Genomic DNA, 25,113 nt, shown 5'->3' with positions numbered 1-25,113 from the left:
GTAAAACCAGGGACAGACCAATCAGCGATTGAGCCTTGTATGTGCGCTCGAAAAAGTTGTCCATAGGAAAAATTGAACAGAGCTCAATTCTGTGAAGTAAGGTTTGTGATCAAATCTTAGTTCGGATGGACAAGATTTGATCAAAGATTAGTTCCTCCTGATAGCTCAATTTGAGAATAAACAAAATCTCACGCCATTTTAAAATGTAATGCTTTTAAAGTTTGTGTTGCCTTTTCGTGAAGCTTTTAAGGAGCAGATAAAAAGGTGCTATAAGAAAGAATTTTTAGTAAGAGCACACTGATTATGGATATTCTTTCAATTGTGTAAAACCTCAAAATCGCTAATATGCATCGCCTGGCTAGGAGTTTGTAAGACACATAATCTGGTTTTATATCATGATAAAATGTCCAGTTTGCGGGATAATAATTCAAAGCGGTCAGATCTTCTTTCCCAATAAAGGACACCGCCTCTTACAGATGTTATTTTGTTAAAAGCTGAAAAGGAAGCTTATTTGGGATGCTCAACATTGGTCTAAATTTTCTGCTTATGACCATGATTTGAGAAATAGCCGATAAGAGGTCAACGAAGCCTGGCAGAACTTCGACTACTGTTACCTTGCAACAATCATGACAGACTGTGATATGCAACATCATGCCAGAAAACCACAGATTTCGGACTAGGGCAAAGCTATAAAAAATGTTTTACGATGACTTTTCCATCCAAAACTACCTTATTTCACTGAGAATATGATAATGAATAAAATTGAGCTTTCCTTTTTACCTTTGTAGTTCAATATTCGAATAAAAGCCAAACATTTCCATAGGGAGAAAAGTCAGCCGAGATTACTGTGGATTAGATTGCAGATTAAGCCGCAGATGGGGAAAGAAAGATTAACTTTACTTCTTTATATTTTTCCTTTTTGTTTATAACTCAATGCATTGTATGCAACTTATTCATAAATCATTTACAATTAATGACTGTATAATGGCATAATGGAATAAAAATTTGCAGTTTTGTATTACAGGATAAGTTGTTCCAATAACCTCATTTATTTTTTTCAAACATGAAGCACAGAAGAGATCCGGTTTTGACAAAAAGTTTGCAGTATCAAAGTGGTCTACACTTTCATACTGATCATTCCTAATTCTCTTCTCCTAAGAATTTCAGCAAATTAATCTCAGATCTTTTCCAGAGTCAGAAAATTGTAGCCGTGAAAACATAACACGCCCAAGACGAACTCCAACTGTTATCTTGTAAGATATTGCACTTTTACAATCTATCTATAATTCATGACTGGGGCAAAAAAAGACGATAAGTCAATTTTGGAAATGTGCGAGACTAAAAAAGTGTCAGATTGTCGCAATTTGGACTCATCACTTTTGAGCTGACGCGATGACGCGCATAACCATGGCCGTGTCGCCATTTATAGGGTCCATACATGGATCATATATAAAATCATACAAACAGGACCTTATTTACTAGTACGATCTTTGCATCGGAACAAAGATGTTTACCGGCTCTCAACAACTTACTGATAGTTTGGTCTGTTCCCCTAACATGTGAGATGATGAATTACAAGTGTCGACCAGGGGTCAATTCCACTTTCAATAATTTTTTGTTATTTTATGATTACCGAGAAGTCATATGAAGTCAAATGAATACAGATTATATATGAACATGTACCATTACCGATATTAATACATGACCTTGTCATTACAGACAGACTAGCGCCCCTATAAAATCGAAATTGAACTAGATTATCTCAAATTCCTGTCCAAATTTTGTCACCCTAATTCGTCACCATATTCCACATCTTGTTTTTCTGTGGAACACGAGAGTTTAAGACTGTGGATTAAGGTGACAAAATTTGTCAGCAAATTCAACAATTAAGCATGGGAGCGTGTTCTTGGTAAACTAAATTGATCTCTTCGGCGTAGATTTCGCTAAAGCAGCACTAATCCATTTTCTAAGCTAGTTGTAATTTCCGCCCTAATCCGATTATTAAATTTCAGATACAGGAAAAATGGTTCCTGTTTTAGCTATTTGTATATTATATTTATATATATATATGTAATTGCTAGAATTTGGATAAAATAGTAGCAGCAAATCTCTATACGTTATTAGAAATTAAGATCAACGAAACCCTTCATAGGTGTTAAATGATATTCATAATATGTATGTATGATACGTTTGAAACAACAGCAACTAATACGCTTTTATCAGAGACTTTTCAGAGAAATTTTAATAATCCTCGAAAACTATTTGGTGATATGTTGATATGATGCACTGTTGCACGGTTCTTGTCGGATTCTGACAAAAAATGATTCGAACAAAATACGAAAAACTGAGCATTTTCAATTACATGGGATAAAATACTTCTATGGCAAAATATAAAAAACTACAAAACACAAAAGAACGTACTTCGATTTAACGTTAATAGTTACTGATGATTTCCATTACATAGGGATACTGCAGAAAACAATATTTATTATCAGTTTTCATACGCTGGAATTTTTAAAGAAAACAATAGTTACTAACAACCTTTCATTCAGAAAAATTTTTGAGAAATTAAAAGTTACTGATCACTTTTTATACAGAGGAGTTCCTGCTATTGATCACTTTTAGAACAGGGGGAATTTTCAGATATTGATAACATTTTCAGAGCAGTATCAAAAAATCAGTCCATTAAGAAGCCTTTAACAACCATTTTGTGGAAATTTGGTATTAAATGGAAGTGGAGAAAATGGAGAAAATGGTATTAAATGGAAGTGGAGAAAATTACTAATCAAAAACAGAGACGATGCTGATTATTCTGTACGAGCTTCCGCTGATTGATCAAATCAGATCTAACTACTACCCATCCTCTCACCCTCTCAACCGGAGATTGAAGAAGTACCAAACTTTTGTGTACCCTGCAACCCTATACCCAGCCTTACCTCATCTTAAGGATGGGAGGATAGGGCGTGAGACACAGTGGGCGTTGGGAACAGGGGGTAATGAGAGAGATAAAGGGCGCATTAGACGCAAACACGCTAAACGAAATCAAGAGAGACGACAGCATCGATCTAATCACACTGTCTTCAAATACAACTTACCATCTTTGGTAAGTTTTGTGCCGAAAAAGGATAAAGATGACTAACTATTTGGATTATATTATATTGGATTCATATTATATTGAGATGGTGATCTGAAAAGAGGAACTTGATGTCCCTGTGTTGAGTTTTAGGGACAATTTTCCTGCTACTGATCACTTTTAGAACAGGGGGAATTTTCAGATATTGATAACATTTTCAGAGCAGTATCAAAAAATCAGTCCATTAAGAAGCCTTTAACAACCATTTTGTGGAATAAATGCCCATATACTAAAATCTTCCAATACAACCACAGTAACTGTAAATATTGGAAACGTCCGTGAAATTAAAAGCCAGACTCACCTAGCTTAAAATAACCCAAAAAGAACTCAACTGAGCGGAATTTTTGAGTACACTTTTACTGAATTCAATTGTTATTGATGTTTCTAATTCGAAAATTCCTCACTCTGTTATTTTCAAAGGGTATTTCAAGTTGGACTAGTAGCTATTTAAATGGAAAGTAACGGCTTCCTTATTTTTGGATTTAAAGGATGTATCGTAAGAAATTTAAATAACCCAAACTGTAGATTTTTGTAGTTTTAAAGTGTTGAGTTTTAGGGACAATTTTTTTCACTCTATTTCACAAAATTGCCAAACTTGCCAATTTGTGGATTTTTGGTGTCAAAAATTTAAGCATTTTCCAAACAATTCTTTTGCAACCATATTTCACATTTTGAGCCGAATCCATCTGCAGATACATTTTGCGGAAAACGATGGGCGAAATGGACCAAATGGTCCGTCCAAATTCAGTAGGGGAGCTAGTCTGTTAGGGTGTGATTCTTAAGAAAATTCCCAGATGTCTGTAGAAAGAGAAGAAATACTACACAATTCAATAGGACAAAAATAACAACGATTTGAACTGAAAACTGATGACAGAGCAATTGACCAATTACTGTGGACATAATAGTGTTTGCAAAAGTTAAATTAAAATTTCCAGTGTCTAAAACAAACGGTTACTTTACAAGATCTATCAAAAACAGAATCTCGCCAGAGTCTTTCAAAATCTTGCAAGATAACTGTCAGAGCTCAACTAGGGCTTTCAACGTGTTAGAACAGAAAACCAATTTGGGCGCTGAGAAAATTACTAATCAAAAACAGAGACGATGCTGATTATTCTGTACGAGCTTCCGCTGATTGATCAAATCAGATCTAACTACTACCCATCCTCTCACCCTCTCAACCGGAGATTGAAGAAGTACCAAACTTTTGTGTACCCTGCAACCCTATACCCAGCCTTACCTCATCTTAAGGATGGGAGGATAGGGCGTGAGACACAGTGGGCGTTGGGAACAGGGGGTAATGAGAGAGATAAAGGGCGCATTAGACGCAAACACGCTAAACGAAATCAAGAGAGACGACAGCATCGATCTAATCACACTGTCTTCAAATACAACTTACCATCTTTGGTAAGTTTTGTGCCGAAAAAGGATAAAGATGACTAACTATTTGGATTATATTATATTGGATTCATATTATATTGAGATGGTGATCTGAAAAGAGGAACTTGATGTCCCTGTTGATCATCCTTGCTTTATTGTATTTATACGAAGAACCTAAATAAATCTATCTATCTATCTATCTATCAATGGATTAGTCATTAGCAGGGAAAAATTGCACTCAACGGTGAGATTAATTTTATTTAGTCTCAGATCCGATCTGACGTAATCCGATTTCACATTGTACTCGTTTGAATTACTTTTACGTTTTCTTAGATATATAATTTGTTTATTTCTGTCCTTTGTTTACAGGGAATCTCAACGGGTGAAGATGGACCTGTGAGGAGAGTAACCAACTTCTGCTACGGATGTCCAATTAGCAGATTCAGACCACAGTTAGTCATTGAATTCAACTCTAGAGTCAATGGATCCCCCACGTCCATTTGCACCCCCCCCCCCCCCCCCACTTATACATGCAATAGCATAAACAGAAAAGATCCGAGTGAATCAATACTCCTCATTAAGCCGAATTGTATATCTTTATTGTTCACAATGAACATCTTTAGTTATTGTTTAAAAAACTTAAGTGCAAGTTATGTATTTTTGTTTGTTTGAGTAGTTTGGATAACCATATCCAGGTGTTAACCGCCAGACCTGAAGTGGTTCATCGGATCTATGGCACGTCTTAAAGATAAGGCACGTAAAACATTCTGCTAACTGCGGCTGTCTTTGTTTTACTTAATCTATGTAAGAAGACCTTAATTTTCTCAAACACGGGCATCCGCATTTTTAGTTTAACTGAATATTATCACCAGGGTTGTCCTATGATCAAAAAGTGTACGCTATACGCAACCCAATGCTCATTTTGTGTATAGATAGTTATCTCATATAAGGTCACACAAGATTATATATCTTTCAAAATAAAAAAGGTTTCTTCTAAAACGTAGCAGGATCAAAAGAAATATTGAAAAATAGTTTTCGGAAATGAATACATTTGGATTCTTAAAATACTTGAGGAATGTTATACAAAAAACTCTGAGATGATTTTTGGATCTGACATGATGAAATTAACGAAGCCATAGGACAGAACCCAAATGTCTTCGGCATCACTTGGAACCACAATTTGTACCACACTGGTAGCACAGCCGAAATTAGTAAAGTTGCAGTCTTCGTTAGTTGTAACGTCTCATAAAATATTGACAGGTCAAAACTTTCACATCCCAAACAAGTTAAGTTAATCTAAAATCTCTTCAAGAATTTTCATACAGGTTAGTACCATAAATAACAGCTCGTATTTATTTTCAGTTCAAAATCAAGTTCAAAAAATCGTTTTTCTAAATTTTTTGACAGGGTTTAGAGACCAGAACAATGGTGTCCAGAACCAAGCTGAAACCTCTGCTGTGTGGATTATGTGTTTTGGCGCGAAATTTTGGGCAAAAAATTGTTCACCCTCAACACTAACATCCAAACCCTGAGCCTAATATTGTAGGACAACAGAGTTCCAAAAACGCACTAGAATGAACAATATGGGCTATAATCTACTTTGTTTAACTTCGATTAGAGAAAATAACTCATTCTGATGCTCAGTATTTAAAAAAAAGATTAAAAACTCAGAAATTGGTCGAAACATGTTAGTTTACAGAGTTTACAAAACCTATCACCGCTCGGATGATCCAATCAGACCTTAACTCGGAGCTCAAACTTAACACAATTTGTCAAGAAATGAAAAGATGAATTAATAAGAAACACAAATCTCTTTTACCGGTAAAAGCACACGTCTTCAGATATTGCGGCTGAGCTTAACAACTCAATTACCAAATTGAATAGCGCTCCAAGGTCATTTCAAGCAGTTCATCTTAGAATAGCATGACAAGCGAAACTTAATGCTACATTCTATCGGAGCCATACAGATATGTTCATTTTCTTCAACATTTATATTTAGCAACTATTATTAGTACACAATCGTCATACATGAAGCTAAACTGAAACTCCAACTCGAACTACCTTAACCACCAGCCAAACAATACTACGACTTAACGGTATTGCATCAGATTCTTTTCGATTGGATTGCGAATCAACCGGTTATTGATACAGAATATTCGACAAAACTTCTACATGGTTAACAAATTTCTCATGACATCAAATTTACACTGAAAAAGTGACGTTATGGAAAAGTGTTTACTTTCTGTCGACATTATTATCTAAAACCAATCAAAAGTTGAATTTGACATGTAAATCCGCGTGACTAGCAGCGTAAAAGGAGCTTGAAAAACTACCAAAAATCAGTTGAAACTTGTTAATTTTGTCTTATTAAAACTAATTTACAGTGCGTATTGAAGCACACTTTCTTGAGCGGTAAATTATTTTTTATCGTGTCTTGTTTTTGTAGATCATATTAGTGATTGCACAGTCTTAACTTAATTTTGACTTGTGAAAAGAGAATTATCTTTGATATTCTCAAAACTTTCTTTCTGAGGAACAAAATTCCTAAGTATAAAAAACATTGTGCAAAGCATAAAGTCAGTTTCTCTTACTGGGTTTAACAAAGCCTAGCATAGTTCACAAGTTGCGTTATTGAGCAATTGAGTGCGCTGAAAAGCACAAAATGCGAATTTGGTTACATTTGTTAACTTTGATTGATTAGCGAATTTGGTCACATTTCTTAATTTTGACTATCGGGAAAAGGTCGCCCAGAACATTAAAACATTGCGAGATAGAAATTTTTTACCCTAACCATTTGCTTGGACAGTTACCTAGAGCTGCACATAAGGGGTTTTGCATTTGCGAATTAAAATTTGAGTTATTAAAAAAAACTCAAGCAAATTTTGATTATTTGAAACAAGTTTGTTATTCAGCAAAGCTGAACAATTGGTTATTTGAAATTATTGAGTATCAAGTAATGCAACGGCATTCTAGAGTATAGCGGATAATACAGTTCACAAAAGTTAACTAAAAAAAACAATATCCGGACAGATTTGAAACCGCTGAAACGAACTGGGCGGTGTAAAGTTTTCCTTGACTTTGATAGGAGAGCGGCCCTTACATTTGATCCGCCGGCCCGGATAGTGGAAGGCAAACTGCAGTCCAATCTGATGAAGAGAGCGCCAAAGGCACCCCCCAAAGAGATCAAACGAATCAAAAACGCAACGCCAGTGAGGCAGAGCCAAAGGTGCGAGTGCAATTCACAAAACACATTGAAGAGTTGACCTCGCTTAAAAGGAACAAGCAAAGCAAAAGGCAACCAGGCAATCCTAGCACAACCAGCAGAGAGGAGCTTCAATCAGCATCTCAAAGGTACGACAAGAAGTTCCCAGATTTATTGGAAGAAGTCAACACTAAAACAGGGATAATTATACAAAATAATTGAAGATTCTGATCGACCCCACAAACTAAAGGTCCTCTACCAACAGACTGTTCACCTTCTAAAGGAAGAAATACCCAAGCAACTGCAGCGTCGAAACAAGCTTGTGTCCTATCAAGCTAAATTCGTTGAAGAACTTCTGAAAGAAACAAGGAAGTGCAAAGCAAGTTTGGACTATCATTGGCTTTCATATAAAAGCAAAGGCACCTAACCAGCAATAAATGCGGAGCAAAGCAACGCAACCCAAGCAGTTAGCAAAAACGAGAGCAATAACAACTACCCAACGGACAACCCAGTTGCTCAAACAGTGCAAAATGGAGCAACCGCAAATGGCCAAGAGACGGAGAATGTCTCGGAAACATCTTCAGCAAAGCAAAGGCGCGAGAAAAGGATGAAAAAATTTGATATCGAATTTGAAACCAAGATGCGACTGGAACAAGCACGCTTCAAGGAGGAGGCTAGAGCTGGAAATGCAAATGAAGGAACTGGAAACCAAGCACCAACTATTGGAGGAAGAGCGCGAGCTAGAGCGCAAAGTGAAGAGAACAGTATTAGAGAACGATGATGCTCGTTCCCAATCGACTGGTGCTCGAGACAAATCACCCTTCAATTGGACCCCAAAGAAGAGAGATGTCTGAGACTGGGCCAGCAGGATCGACAACCTTCTAACACCAGAATGAACAACAGCTCGCTTCGAAGTAACCCCTGAAGTGAACAGGTATAGTCACTTCTCACGTTATCGCAGTTGACGAGACCGATCCTTAAGTGTTGAAGACCGAGATGTTTCTCCCAGAGCTGGTGTACTAGGGCACAACAGTGGCTATGCAGGTAGTAGTAACCTACCAAAGCTGAAGTTGAACAACTTCGACGGAAGCCCTCTCGAATGGCCGGAGTGGTCTAGTAAGTTCATTGCTACAGTGGATCAACGACCAATACCAGACTCAGAGAAGATGAGCCATCTGAACACCCTACTGACAGGCAAGGCAATGTCAGCAATCTCCGGAATGGGCTATTCTGGGCAGTTCTATGGTGCTGCATGGAGTATTCTGGAGTGGAATTTTGGAAGGCCTCATGTGATCATTGATGCACAACTGGAGAGTCTTCGCAAAGCAAGTCAGGTGAAACCTCACGACTCAACAGGTCTGATCAGTTTCCAAGTTATTGTTTCGAACTTTGTGAATGTGCTCAAAGAGTACAAGCAGATTGGTGATCTGCAATCGAGCTCGACACTGTATATGGCAGTAGATAAACTACCCCAAGTTCTCAAAGAAAAGTGGTGGTGTAATGTTGATGATAAAGATGAAGATTGGCCTGATCTGTTTATGTTTGAAAAGTGGCTCTCTAGGATAGCATTCGTGCACAAAGGGTTTTCAGCTTTCAAAGGAGAGCGAAGAGAAGAAGACCGAAGAAGCACAAATAGAGACAAACGGTTCTCGAAAACATCGATCTTCAGTGCAATTTCGAACGTGAAAGAAACGAAGCAAACGCAAGGTGATTACTGTCCGCTAGCTGATGGCACTCGTAAAATGGAACTGCCCACTATTCAAGAACATGAGTGTGAATGATCGGTACTCAGCAGTGAGGAAGCAACGCTTATGTTACGGATGTCAAGGTAAAGGACATGCAAACAAAAATTGTAAAGTCAATGCGTGCGGTATCAATGGATGCATCAAGAAGCACAAACGATTGCTACACCCAGAAAACCAAATGGACGAGGGCAATGACGCAGTCAACGTAAGCGCAGCAACAATCAACCAGAGTAACGAAGTTACTAGCTTTCTTCAGATAGTTCCTGTCTCAATACAGAGCAGTGGCAACAGGCTGAACATATCCTTTCCTCGATAGTGGATCAACGGTTTCATTCATCGATCAAACTGTGCAAGAGAAGTTACGAGCCCAAGGCACCGATGTGACGCTCAACATAGCTGGCATACACGGAACAAAGGATCTGAAGACAGAAAAGGTTCCTCTCAAAAAAAGGGACTACATTCAAAGGTGCATTCAATCGAAGCGTTTGCACACCCGTCAATCTCCTTGGGAAACACCAACTACAACTACACCAAGCTGAAGCAAAGCTTCAATCACTTGAGTGTTCTACCCAACAAAAGCTTCAACTTGATGGAAGTTGGCATCATCCTTGGCCAAGAAGCATATGAGCTACAACGCCCATTGGACCACAAGATAGGAACATGAAGTGAACCTTTCGCCGTTCAAACAGAGCTAAGATGTGTAGTCAGTGGACCCATGACGGAAAAAGAAGACAAAATGTTTGTCATTTCGTCTTCACTGAAGATGTGAAAGTGGCTGAGAATATCCAAACCTGATGGGAAGTAGAAACCTATGCCTCCAAAATCAACGTCGTCAGCCAGTCAAAGAAGGAACTGCAGGCACAGAAGATGCTAGATAGTTCGAAGAAGTTCACAGGCGAGCGGTACGAAGTGGAGTGAACCAGAGCCAAACCTAGCGAACAACTACAGCTCAGCCTTGGGTCAGCTTCACTCACGGGAGCGACGATTCCAAAGGGACCCAAACCTGGAGAGTTTGTATCAACAATCAATAGATACAGATGTAGAAAAGGGATTCGTAAAGATATTGAAAGGGTCCGAAGCGAAAAGCACCTTCGGAAAGGAATGGTATTTGCCACACCATCCAGTGCTAAACCCGAACAAGCCTGGCAAAGTAAGACGTGTTTGCAATGTTGCCTCAAAGTACAAAGAAGTATACCTAAATGATAAGCTACTAGCAGGACTTGATCTGCTACATGGGTTGATTGGAACAATATTCAGATTCCGTGAAGGACCAATAGCCCTGACAGCTGACATCGAATCGATGTTTCTACAAGTGCAAGTTCCCGAACAGAATAGAAGTTGCTTGAGGTTCTTATGGCGTCGAAGAACAAATGAACCTGTTCAGATATACGAATATCAGCGTCACGTGTTTGGAGCAAAGAGCTCTCCAGCTTGTGCAAACTATGCTCTCAAGCGAGTGGGACTGGACAACGAAGAACAGTATCCAATAGCAACAAAGCCAATACAAAGCAACTTCTACATGGACGACTTCATCAAATCAGTAGAAACCCCTGAAGAAGCAATTGAAGTCCTCAATCAACTACAACCTCTTCTCTTAGGACAAGGATTTGAACTGAAAAAGTGGATAAGCAACAACGATGCAGTTACCAAAGCAATCCCAGAAGACTTGAAGTCAATCAGCAACACAAAGCAAGTCGAAGTGGAACCCAATACGGAAGGATCTCCAGTGCTAGGATTACAATGGACCGTTATTGATGACAGTCTTCAAGTATGCAGAGGTAGGAACAAGGAAGTGGAAACACCTATATCCCAGAGGAAGATTCTCTCATTGGTATCTTCAGTATTCGACCCGATCGGATTGTTTACTCCGTTCAGTGTTCACATGAGACGACTTCGGAAAGGCATCTGGACTAAGAATGGACAACATTGGGACGACGAAATGGAGCCTAGTGAAGAAGAAGAATTCCTGAGGTGGAAAGAACAACTTCCAATAGTGGCTGAAACAAGCATCGATAGAAGATACTTCAGCAGAGAGAGGGATAAAGCTGAACTTCATGTGTTTGCTGACGCATCCGAAGACACGATGTGTGCAGTAGCCTATCTACTTTCATGACCAAAAGAATACTCAGCTGACTTAGCATTTGTCATTGGAAAATGCAGAGTGTCACCGATGAGGCATCTTTCAATACCGCGATTGGAATTGCAAGCGGCAGTCATAGCAGTGAAGTCAAGGAACATGGAATGAAGATAAATAGTTGCAGTTTTTGGTCAGACTCAACTACAGTATTGCAGTGGATACACGGTTCTTATCGCAAACAACAAGTGTTCGTGGCCAATCGAGTGGCTGAGATACTAGATACAACTGATGTTTCACAGTGGAAACATGTCAGCGGTATTAACAACACAGCGGACATTGGCACCAGAGCAATCAACATTGAGGAACTCAAAAGAAGTGAGTGGCTCTCTGGGCCGGCCTGGTTGAAACGACCAGAAAGTGAATGGCCAGAGCAAGTGAACCTAATCTTTGCATCTGATGAAGAGAATATACCCTGATCAGTCTTCATGATACAGGCTGAAGGGAAGAAAGCTGTTATTCAATGGGAACGATTCAGTAACTTCAACAGACTAGTAAATACAGTGGCATACGTACGGCGAGCATTTAGCAAATACAAACCAGCAACACTCTTAGTCATTAGTGAAGAAAGAGAAAAAGCAAAAGCAACAGTCTTCAAGTTACTACAGCAAGAACAGTTTGGTGAAGAGATGAAATCTCTGAAAATTGAAAAGGAAATTCCAATAGGCAGCAAAATCCTACAATTCTCACCTTTCCTAGATGAAGGAGGAGTTATTCGAGCCAAAGGCAGAATAGGCAAAAGTCAATTGGACTTCTATGCAAAACATCCAATTTTGCTACATTGGAAACATCATGCGGTTGAATTATTCTGGCGAAACGAGCACAAGGACAATCAACACGAGGGCACTGAGCATGTAAAAAACATTGGTCAACAGAAGATTTGGATCCTAGGCATACAAAACGCCTTAAGATCAATCAAGAACAAGTGTGTTACCTGAAAAAAGGCAGAGCACAAACGATAGCACCAGTAATGGCAGATCTACCCGAAGAGCGGTTAGATGCTTCAACAGCCTTTAAAAATGTTGGAGTTGACTACTTTGGCCCTTTCATTGTGAAGATTGGGCAAAGAAATGAAAAGCGATGGTGTTTTCTTCTCACATGTCTAACTATGAGAGCGGTGCATATTGAAGTTGTACCTAAGTTGGACACAGACAGTTGTCTCAATGCTATAATGAGATTTATTGCCCGAAGAGGCAAACCAATTACAATCATCAGTGACAACGGGACAAAATTTTGGAGCTGGAAGAGAATTTTCAGAGTACGTTGCGGCATGGAACAAAGAAGGGATCGAAGAACATCTAGCTCAACGAGGAATCAGATGGAAGTTCAACCCACCCGCAGCACCTCACTTTGGAGGAGTATGGAAGCGGTTAGTGAGAAATTGCAAAAAAGCAATATATGCAGTGTTGGGGAACAGATCAGTCACCGAGGACGTTCTTTCAACAACGATGTGTATTGTAAAGCAGATGTTGAACGCAAGACTGTTGACTCCGGTCAGTTCGGACATTATTGACTTAGAAGCATTGACCCCCAATCACTTCTTGCTTGGCAACAGGAACTTTTGCTTACCCTACCTACCATGCGCAGAAGAATTTGTGGATCATCGAAAGCTCTTTCGACAGACTCAAACCTATGCAAAGCTCATATGGAACAGATTTAGTAAAGAATATCTGCCAGCTTTGAATAATTGGCAAAAATGGCGATCTACAGCGAACGAAATCCTTAAAGAAGGCGATCTCGTTTGGTTGATCAAAAATAGCAATAAGCGTGGATATTACAACCTAGATCTGGTTACGGAGACCATCGATGGGTCTGACGGTGTGAATCGATCGGCGATAGTTCGAACGAACGACGGAGTGTACAACAGACCAGTAGTCAAGCTCGCCCCAGTACTACCTGGAAAAGATTTTTTCGCGATGGAAAACAGGGCCGGCGATATTGCGGCTGAGCTTAACTACTCAATTATCAAATTGAATATCCCTCCAAGGTCATTTCAAGCAGTTCAATTTAGAATAGCATGACAAGCGAAATTTAATGCTACATTCTATCGGAGCCATACAGATATGTTCATTTTGTTCAACATTTTTATTTAGCAACTATTATAAGTACACAATCGTCATACATGAAGCTAAACTGAAACTCAAACTCGAACTACCTTAACCACCAGCGAAACAATACTACGACTTAACAGTATTGCATCAGATCCTTTGCGATTGGATTGCGAATCAACCTGTTATTGATACAGAATGTTCGACAAAATTTCTACATGGTTAACAAATTTCCCATGACATCAAATTTACACTAAAAAAGTGAAGTTATGGAAAAGGGTTCACATTCTGTCGACATTATTATCTACAACCAATCAACAGTTGAATTTGACATGTAAATCCACGTGACTAGCAGCATAAAAGGAGCTTGAAAAACTACCAAAAATCAGTTGAATCTTGTTAAATTTGTCTTATTAAAACTAACATACAGTGCGTATTGAAGCACACTTTCTTGAGCGGTAAATTACTTGTTATCGTGTCTTGTTTCTGTAGATTATATTAGTGGTTGTACAGTCTTAACTTCACTTTGACTTGTGAAAAGAGAATTAACTTTGTTATTCTCAAAACTTTCTTTCTGAGGAACAAAGTTCCTTAGTAAGAGAAACTTTTTGCAAAGCATAAAATCAGATTCTCTTACTGGATTTAACGAAGTCTAGCATTGTTCACAAATTGCGTTATTGAGCAATTGAGTGCGCTGAAAAGCACAAAGTGCGAATTTGGTTACATTTGTTAACTTTGATTAAAGTGCGAATTTGGTCACATTTGTTAACTTTGACTATCGGGAAAAGGTCGCCAAGAACATTAAAACATTGCGAGATAGAAATTGTTTACCCTAACCAGTTGCTAGGACAGTTACCTAGAGCTGCACATAAGGGGTTTTGCATTTTCGAATTATAATTTGAGTTATTAAACAAAACTCAAGCAAAAGTTGATTATTTGAAACAAGTTTGTTATTCAGCAAAGCTGAACAATTAGTTATTTGAAATTATTGAGTATCAAGTAATGCAACGGCATTCTAGAGTATAGCGGATAATACAGTTCACAAACGTTAACTGCAAAAACACAATATCCGGACAGATTTGAAACCGCTGAAACGAACTGGGTGGTGTAAAGTTTTCCTTGACTTTGATAGGAGAGCAGCCGTTACATCAGAAAAAAACAGTTGCGAAAACGATTGTTAGGGAGATGGCAACACAAAATTTTAATTGCATGTATATGTAAATAAGTTTGTGTACAATTAGTCTATCGATTCCAAACGGCCTAGCAGTTACCGATGTTTTGGAACGGCTCCACATGTTCAGCGGTTTTGTTACAGACAAAGAAAATACATTCATAACAACTGATGCGGTTCAAACAGGATAGAAGCATGTTCTGCAGAAAAAAACTGGTCGAAAAAACAAAAATGAATTAGTCTTTTGTCCAATCTTGGCGAGAAAAGATTAATCCAAAGAAAAGTTTCTCACATATTTGATAAAAGTCTCAAATTTTAGGCAGTGATCTGAAAAAGCAGAGAGCAGCGATGGTAACTAAGGTAATGTAACCACTCGTTTTCCTTCCATGTGCCAAGGCAGGGTTTTTCAAACAGTTCAAACATTGACTTCCTACCTTAATGTGTCATTTGAAGATTTTCTTCAGAGAGCACTGCTGACACATCACAAAATTTCAGAGAAGAGTTGCAAAAGACGGCAGAGCTATTAGTGGGTTAAAAAACAAAGCTACCAGAACTAAGCTACCAATAGCAGATTTTGTCTAATGTGAACCGATATTCTTCAAAGGGAATTACAAATGGAAGACATTTCAAGCTATTTTCACTATCTGGAAAAGCTTTAACACCAATCTCAGACTATTTTTGTGTGCGACAACCATTTTGCAAGGCTAGAAAATGTTAATATGAGAACTGAACAACCAGCGTCAACAAAAACCACAAGTTGGCTGGGAGCAGTGATTCGGGACCATCGCATCGAAAAGATGGTTAATCAATAACAGCTTCTACAGTAAAACCAAACTGAATCATACGGGTTTTTGAGGTCTTCAGCTTGAAACAGAAAACAATCTGAAATATACGAATAGTTGATATTGACAAACTTACTTTAAATAAAGAGGGAATAGGTAGGATGTTTGAGTTTCTCAGAAAAACGGCGAAATTTAGAGCTTGTAATTTTTATGTTATTCGAAGCTCAAGAATATATTTCCTGGTGTGTTCTGATGATGTCAGTTAGAGCAACTCTTTGGTCGTTATGTTGATTCTATGTCAACACAATTATAGTGAGGCTAAAGTTTGGGACCTTTGTGGGTTGCGACCTCACAATCTCTTAATTGATTGCAATTCTGCGCTCTCCACTGAGCCTGTCAAACGGCAATGGATACCCTTCACATATCCATATCCGTATTTAGTGCAAATTACAATATTTAGTTCCATTTGAAGGGCTAGTGCTGTTCTGATTTCAGTTAAGTTTATTTCCTCCCATTTTTAGTAAAATAATGTCTGTTCATATTGTCTAGGCAGGAATATCATTTGTTCATACTATAAACAAATCTTAAAGTTGCTTCTTTGTTCGTGATTGAGTTGAACAAACCTTTTCTTAATTTGTAATCACTTAAAACTCTCAGTCTCCCATTTGCAACTCTGGAATTCAGTTTAATTTAAATCTTGCAAAACGCTTCTCAATTTAACTCAGCACTTTCGGCAAGTGCCAATCGCACCGCGATTGACCATTCTAGATATTAACAACTCAGATATAAATAAGTAGCTCCCCAATTGCGGCGCAATTGCCCACTTCGATTTGCAACTCAATTCGAACATTCGCAACTCAATTGGATTCATCCATCGCAATTGAGCATAACATGGCGCAGCCAGCAGCAGACTCCAAGAAGACACCACTTCACATAGAGGCATTTTGGGAAAAGCCGACAGCAACACCTCCTCTGACGTGGGACAAATGGACACAACAGTGGAAATTGGCTCTACTAGCTAAAGAGGGAATTCAATTAGACAATCTGTTAAACGATCCTCCATCAACAGTAACCTACCCACCCGAACCAACTTATGAAGAACCAGTAGAAAACCATACACAAGCGACGGAACGAGATCGGAAAGTCCGTAATCAACAATTGAAAGTCAACTGGCAAAATCGCTGTAAAAAGTTTGATGAGATTGGGATTTTGTGTGGAGATAAACCGTGGGGAATTTGCGAACAAAAAGCGATATCACTGTTGTACTTGAGTATTGGAACGGAGGGACGACGAATTTTCAAGAGTAAACACCCCCACTTCCAAATAGAGAAACAACTTTTCAAAGAATTGTGGCAGGCAATGGAGGATTCTTTCACGAAAGTTCGTAACATAACTTATGATCGCTTTGTTTTCTACTCTTGTAAGCAGCAAAAGGGAGAATCTGTAGAAAGTTTCTATGGTAGCCTCATAGAATTAGCAGAAAATTGTACCCTAGATAGTGAAGAAACTACCCTGATTCGCGATGAATTCATATTAATTATGATTGATCATGAGACTCAAAAAGAACTGTTGAAAGAAACAGTCGAGCCATCCAAAGTATTGGAGATAGCTATACAAATGGAGATGGGAGCGCAGAATCAACACAAGATAAACCAGAATTTGATGTCAGGCTCAAACTCTGTGATTTTAATCAACAATCACCAAATACGCAATCGCAACGCGAATGCCCAACAAAACAAGCGAGATTTTACACGATACGCAACTGTACCTCAGAATTACCAATACACAAGCATTTGTATGAATTGTGGCCTTCGTTGGAGTCATAATCATAAACAGACTTGCCCCGCGAATGGTAAAAAATGTAATAATTGTGGCATCACTGGCCATTTCGCAAGAAAAAGTCGCAAACCAAAAAATTCACCGGGACGAACACAGAAAGCTCAACAACCAAACGTCAATCAAATCGATCAGTCTCCCGAAAGGAGTGATGATGAAGAATCTGTCAATTACATAACGAGCAACCAACAACTGTATGAACAGGTGTATGACTCAAACTACGATAGCGATTCAGATGATTACGTGGCCGTGATTTCGTCAGACTCGGTACATCAGCTGGAATCACTAAATGTAGAGGTACAACAGGGGAAAATTAAGGCGCTCGCAGTGATCGACTCTGGAAGTGCAGTTAGCATCATAACGGAAACTTTGGCAAACAAAATCCTCCAAACCACAAAATCTGCATAGTGGACCGACACGAAAGACAAAAGAAATTTGAAAACTTTTTCAAACGAACCCATAAAATTTCTTGGACATTTGGAAACCACAATCACCTACAATCAGTGGAAAGATAAAGCAGCAATGTTGACAGCGGTAGAAGATGGGCACAGAAATATAATCGGGAGGGACCTTTTCACAACCCTGGGACTTGCAGTGGTACAACAACAACCCGATAATGGTAAATGCGTTAATAACATTAATACCTCTACATGTAAAATTAAAGAGACAATCGGGACGCAATTTCCTCATTTAGTATCAAGAATTGGTTTGTCCAAAACACATGTAGCGAAATCAAAGTTTCATCAAAAGTTTAGAGCAAAGCATCAAAAAGGTCGTCGTGTTCCGATAAATCTTCAACCTAGAGTGTCGGCGGAATTAGAAAGATTACAAACTGAAGGTCATATCAAAAAACTATCTAGTTGCTCTGATGAACATTTCATTTCCCCGATCGTTATCACAGTAAAGAAAGACCAATCAATAAAACTCGCATTAGATTCCAAAGTATTAAATAAAGCCATACGTAAAAATAAATATCAAATGCCTAATATTGATATGCTCATTGATACAATATCGCAGCACCTTACCAACACACTACTACTGGTACATATAGATTCAAAACTGGTTTTTATGGTCTTACAGATATGCCAGAAGAATTTCAAAAAGCTATGGACTACACTCTTATAGGTCTACAAAACACATATTGTTTCTTGGACGATATCATAATCGTCAAGACGTACCGGTACTGAAGCAGACCATTTGGCATATGTTTTCAAATGTTTAAAAAAGCTAGATGACGATAATCTAAGAATTAACCTTCAGAAATGCCATTTTGCAAAAACTGAAATTGAATGGTTAGGCTATATGTTTACACAAACTGGAATTTCACCCCTAGAAAGTAAAACTGCAGCAATATTAACAATACAACCACCAACGACACTAAAGCGCCTTAGATCATTTTTAGGGTCAGTAAACTATATTGGTAAATTCGTACCACATCTTGCACAATTGTGCCACCCACTTCGACCACTTCTCAAAAAATCAGTTTATCTGGACAGAAGGACACACAAAATATTTCAATCTGATTAAAGAAAAAATTGCCAATAGCGCAGAAAATAGCCATTATAACCCAAAACTTGATGTCAGAGTCAAATGTGATGCCTCTCGTTCTGAACTGGGAGCCGCATTGGAGCAAATTACACCAGACGGTTGGAAACCAATAGCATTCCCTTCACGATTCCTCAACTCAACAGAGGAACGCTATAGTATTAATGAATTGGAGTTATTGTGAATAGTTTGGTCAATTGACTACTTTAAATGATATTTGTACGGGAAAAATTTTTACTGTAGTAACAGACCATAGAGCTCTCCTATCCATACTCAAAGGGCACAGATCAAACAAATCGTATAACAGCCGATTATCACGATGGATAGATAGACTACTTCCGTACAACTTCACAATAGAACTTCACAATCATATGCCAGGTGCAAAAATGGGTCTCGTCGACTATATCTCAAAAAATCCATATGCGAGAGCTAAAAAGATATCTGCATATGACGAGCACTTTGTTGTGGCAACAATCTCAAAAATCCGTGATTCTATGAAATACCTGATTACCAATAAACAAAATGCAACTAAAAAATTCAATAGCATACTAAAGTCAAAATGGCCCTCACATAAGTTAAAACGGCCATTCGCGCCGCAACTGCATACATTACAAAAAACTAATTCACATATACGCAATAAAGCATTTGCATTGCAATCACTCCCTTCGCTACCGAAAACACCATTCGCGACGCAATTAACACTTACTACTTCTAGATCTAATCCGTATTTTAAACATCCAATTGCATCGCAAATGCCACTTAAAGTTACAAAATTCCAATTTGCACCAAATAACTGTAAAATTAATAATTCACATTCCATTAACAAATTTGGTGCAAAAGAAGTGCAAATGTCAGACAGTAAAGAATGTGAACACTCTAAACAATTTTCCCCAATAAAGACCATTAATGGTATTAAGTCACATAATCCACCTAATAACGCTAAATTTAGCGCGAAAACAAAAATTCCAAATTACAAATACCACTTGCACAAGAATCACTCGCTTTTTGCCCAAATTCAACCCACAAATAACTTCACAATAAATAAACAAAACAAATTTTCCATCTTGGATAATTCAGTCAACTCTATTAGTACAATTTCCAAAGCCAAAGCTACCCGATCCAAATCAACACCAACCAAAGCAAGGTGACGTTTTCAGATACCACCCAATCTACGCCAGGAACAAACACTACATCAAACACAGAAACACCCACTGGTAGCATGATTGAGGAGACAGACGATATATTGTTCACCGAGACTCTCAACAAGGTCTTCAACAAGAAGTTCCTGGCCATCCTAACAGGCAAGGATGCAATCGTCAAGGAGGTTAGGGATTGTGTCATTCGGAATGATCCAGACAGACTGCAAGAGATAAGTCCCTATCTCTTTTCGTATTGGCGGGACTTGAGTGTCAAGCATGGCTGTGTGTGTTTGGATGAGCGTATAGCCATCCCAAAGGCAATTAAAGACGCGGTATTGGAGGACATCCATTCAATACATCCCGGAAGTTTTGCCATGCTATCCCTTGCACAGAATATTTGGTGGCCCTACATACATAGAGATATACTGGCAAAAGCCAGTGAGTGCAAATCCTGCACGGAAATTGGTAAGAACCTTAAATCAGTGATTTCGCACCGCAAATGGGCACCTCTTGCAAAATGTAGTCAACCAAATGACGAAATACAAATAGATTTTGGCGGTCAAATTTTGAACGAAAAAGGCATAGAAAAATATTTCATTACAAGTATAGATAGATATTCAAAATATCCCACAGCAGAAATAGTAAATAACGCTTCAGGCCCAAATGTACTCAAATTTTTAAATATATACATATATATATATATATATATATATATATATATTTATATGTATATGTATACATATATATATATATATAAATATATATATATATATATATATATATATATATATATATGTTCTCGTTTTTCTGTCACTTTGTGCTATCTAAAAGTTTTAAACGATTTTTTAATTGGTTCAATAATGTGCTGTAGTGCTGTAGTTCAATTTTTATTTTTACAGGAAATTTTAGATATTTTACAGGAAAAAAGTTTGAAAAATTCTGTACAGAAAATAATATTACACCTATCTATGCACCAGCAAATGATCACAGAGCAGTTGTGTTAGTAGAACGTATTATTCAAACAATTAAACGTCAATTATCTTGCATGAAATCTCAATTAGGTAAAAAATTTGATTTAGAAAATTCACTTAAAGCATTAATACAACGACTAAGAATATCTAAACAAAAAACAATAAACACCAAACCAATTGAGGCACACTTTGGTAGGAAATGTAACACACCTATATAAAATATCACTACTAAATCTTATAGTAAAAATCTGAATTATAATGCAATAATTAAATATTATTTAGACGAAGATACAATTCCGCGTCGGTCATACCTGTCAGAGGAACAATGGGCAGATGCGGCCCTCTGTTCGGACACAGAAATCGAACGCGTCATTTGTGCCGCGAGTGCTAGTGCAAGAGCTGAACAAGACAAACGAAATGACGGGGAACAACGACTGATTAAATCGGAGGGAATTTCCAGATCAATTCCCTGCTCAGAACCTAGCATCCAAGTAAAGCTGGCTCGAAAACTCCACGAGAACCAAAGACAAAAGAAAAACCTGGATGGGTTATACGAAGTATTGGCACCTGGGAGCACAGTTTGCAAAAAGAGCCCTACAACTAGTGTAATTAAGGAACCGAACAGACAGGAGGTACGAGTCAGAAATTCTGACATTGAAAATTCGGTACGCGTGCGGAACGGGACCCTGATTTATCACAATATATCGAAAGATGGCCGAAAAAGATAAACGAGAAGACCATTGAACAGAAAATATACAAACATAAGCGGGATCTGATAAGAAAAAATACAGGAGATAAGAAAATAAAGCGAAACATAAAGCAGTGACGATGTTAGTGTAGTCTCATCAGGCAGATCGTGTATTTCCTCCGCGAGTAATGTAGCGAGATCCCTGAAAATTAGAATTCCGAAAAGAAACCCAAAACATGACGAAGCTTTTATTAATCGGCCCGATCTAACGCAAATTCTGCAATTCAGTCCAATTTCACCATACGCACCACAATCGACCAACTCTGATGCACCTGGCCCATCTGCGACGCAAATGGCTTTATCAAAACCACCAACGCCTATTCTGAGAAAGTCGAGTAAAAGACAGCTCACAATTAGCGATACCTCTGACTCGGACACCTCTTTGGTAAGAAAAAGTAAGCGAACGCTGAAAAAGAAGACATCTCAAACTATTGTAGAAAAAGTTAGGAACATTGAAGATTACTCTGAAAATGAGCGACAGGACATTGGAGAAACTTCTACAAGAAATTCATCGGATTGGACAGAGGACCCCCAAAATTTGCTTAGGGAGATGACCGTTCTCCAAGTAGAAAAAGAAGAAAATTCTGATACAGAATAAGCATCATCAAACTTCATAAATTCTTATATTTTACTTATTATCTAATATTCTATTATTTAGTAACCGGTGAATAATTAGTAAATTTCTGGTTTTAATTACTAACTTTATTTTCTCTCAAAGAGGGGGAAATGTCATACGGCAATGGATACCCTTCACATATCCATATCCGTATTTAGTGCAAATTACATTTTTTAGTTCCATTTGAAGGGCATGTGCTGTTCTGATTTCAGTTAAGTTTATTTCCTACCATTTTTAGTAAAGTAATGCCCGTTCATACTGTATAGGCAGGAAACTCATTTGTTGATACTATAAACAAATCTTAAAGTTGCTTCCTTGTTCGTGATTGAGTTGAACAAACCTTTTCTTAATTTGTAATCACTTAAAACTCTCAGTCTCCCATTTGCAACTCTAGAATTCAGTTTAATTTAAATCTTGCAAAACGCTTCCCAATTTAACTCAGCACTTTGGACAAGTGCCAATCGCACCGCGATTGACCATTCTAGATATTAACAACTCAGATATAAATAAGTAGCTCGCCAATTGCGGCGCAATTGCCCACTTCGATTTGTAATCGAACATTCGCAACTCAATTGGATTCATCCATCGCAATTGAGTATAACAGAGCCAAATGGTTTACACTGCGAGAGTCTTACCATGCTCTCTTAGGTTGAGCTATCATTTCAAACTCCATCTTATGATCACAACTTACTTACTAGAGTGCAAACTCTAACAATGTCGGTAACTAGGGGCGTCTTAATCAAGCACAATTATCATTCTTAGTGATATCATTATTTTATTGGCCTATACTTTTAAGTTGACTGAACTAAGATTCTAAGATTCTTGATGATTCTTGGAAACCAATGCACTATTTTTAAGTCAGCGGGATGGAAGAGATTAAATCATCGACTACTTGCGTGCGAGAAACGAGCACTCTCCTTCACACGCGCGCACGTACAAATGTCGGCGGTAGCTTCAAATTTGAGCAAAAAGAATCATTTTATGTGTTTATTTGAATTTGTTTGTGTTTATTAATAAGAAAAAATTATTGGAAGCGGCTATCAACAAACAGACGAAATCCAACCATTAGTAATGAATCTAGTAAATGGGTTTTATCTGTTCAAATTTTAGTCACTTAGATCACGCAAAGTTACTATTGAGACAAAACCGCATATGCCAATGCGCATTACATTTTGGCGTTAAAATAGTAGAGAATTTGTTCATTTACATTTTGTATTTTTTTCTAATATAATATTAATGAGCATGATTTTTACATTTTGAATGGACCGAGTAAACGGCGACAATACTGTTAAATTTTATATGTTTGTTATATCTCACAAATTTGATAATGCATAGCTCAAAAAACTATCTGACGTAGAATATTACACTTTACTTTGAGATGTTATTAAAGCTACTCTTTTATAACCACTCGTTTCAAAAACAAGTCACAACTTTTTTAAACATACAAGCTGTTTACGTCAGATCTACGGCTCGATTACCGCCGTAATAAATCAATTGAAAAGTATATTCGATACTCAATATCTGCTTTGCGTTATAAATTCATTCAAAGCAATCTTTACTTGATACTTTTGTGGCCTCGTATAGTTTATAATCTGTATTGGTTCCGTCACTTAAAAACTATAAAAACTACCAACATCAATGGTGGTCGAGTTTGATAGAGAGTCCGATCAGAACAGGCATTGGGATGATGAAGACGATCAGAGTGAAAATATTGACGATGATCAGTTTGCAGTGCACCAACGATACAACCAAACCCAGACAGAAGGGTGACGTTTAAAACTTAAATTTGAATATCGGGGTTGATTTTCACTCCGAATCAGCTGCCCATATTTTAAATTGAACTTTGAACATTGCGCTGAAACTAACGCTAATAATACGGTCTTGAAATTAGTTTTTTTTATTTTGATATATTCTAATTGCTTTAAAAAGCAATTATTATGGGAAAAATTGAGCATCTAGCGAAAGGATAAATCACTTATTCGGCTCTAATTAGTCGTTTTTAACAGATCATTGTTCTAAAGGGTGAACAGACAAAACAGTCCCAGACAAAACAGTCCCAGACAAAACAGTCCCAAATAGCAAAAAATTCCCAGACAAAACAGTCCCAGACAAAATAGTCCCAAGAAACCAGACAAAACAGTCCCAGACAAAATAGTCCCAAAGCCATTATAATAGCTCTCACACGTATGATTTAACAAGCGGATAATTTAATCCCATGTTCGGTTGTGATATTTTCATATCAAGTCCCACGGGCCGCTGAGGCATGACCATGGCCATTAAGTATGTTAAAACATACGGGTAATAGCGACTGCTAATTTGTTGTCGGATTATTGAACGAACATTTCAAAGTACATTGGGTATAAGGGCATTAGGTACATTTTATTTGGGACTATTTTGTCTGGGACTGTTTTGTCTGGTTTCTTGGGACTATTTTGTCTGGGACTGTTTTGTCTGGGAATTTTTTGCAATTTGGGACTGTTTTGTCTGGGACTGTTTTGTCTGGGACTGTTTTGTCCGGACACGGTTCTAAAGAGTAATAGACTAATCATTAAGGGCGTCTACCGGTACCGAAAAACTACTTACAAGGAAAGTGGCTGGCGTTTTCCACCGCCGATTTACGCTCAATTTGAAAAGCACTTAAATTTTGTGAAAACGGTTTTCACAAA

The 25,113-nt window shown here is 37.9% G+C and overlaps 1 protein-coding gene across 1 annotated transcript in view; it reads left to right on the top strand.

Moving 5' to 3' along the window:
* Nucleotides 1–914: 914 nt before the first annotated feature.
* Nucleotides 915–25,113, top strand: part of LOC142344019 (uncharacterized) — a 60,578-nt gene continuing 36,379 nt past the window's right edge. The window contains exons 1-3 of the mRNA XM_075395464.1: nucleotides 915–1,253; nucleotides 4,166–4,537; nucleotides 4,880–4,962. Coding sequence (XP_075251579.1) covers nucleotides 4,235–4,537; nucleotides 4,880–4,962 — 386 coding nt within the window. The 5' untranslated portion in view covers nucleotides 915–1,253; nucleotides 4,166–4,234. The remainder of the gene's footprint in view (nucleotides 1,254–4,165; nucleotides 4,538–4,879; nucleotides 4,963–25,113) is intronic.

Source organism: Convolutriloba macropyga, chromosome 8, assembly GCF_964194025.1.
Source record: "Convolutriloba macropyga chromosome 8, txConMacr16.3, whole genome shotgun sequence".
NCBI lineage: Eukaryota > Metazoa > Xenacoelomorpha > Acoela > Convolutidae > Convolutriloba > Convolutriloba macropyga.
Note: the sequence above shows the minus strand (reverse complement) of the source record. Positions and strands in the feature narration are given on the sequence as shown.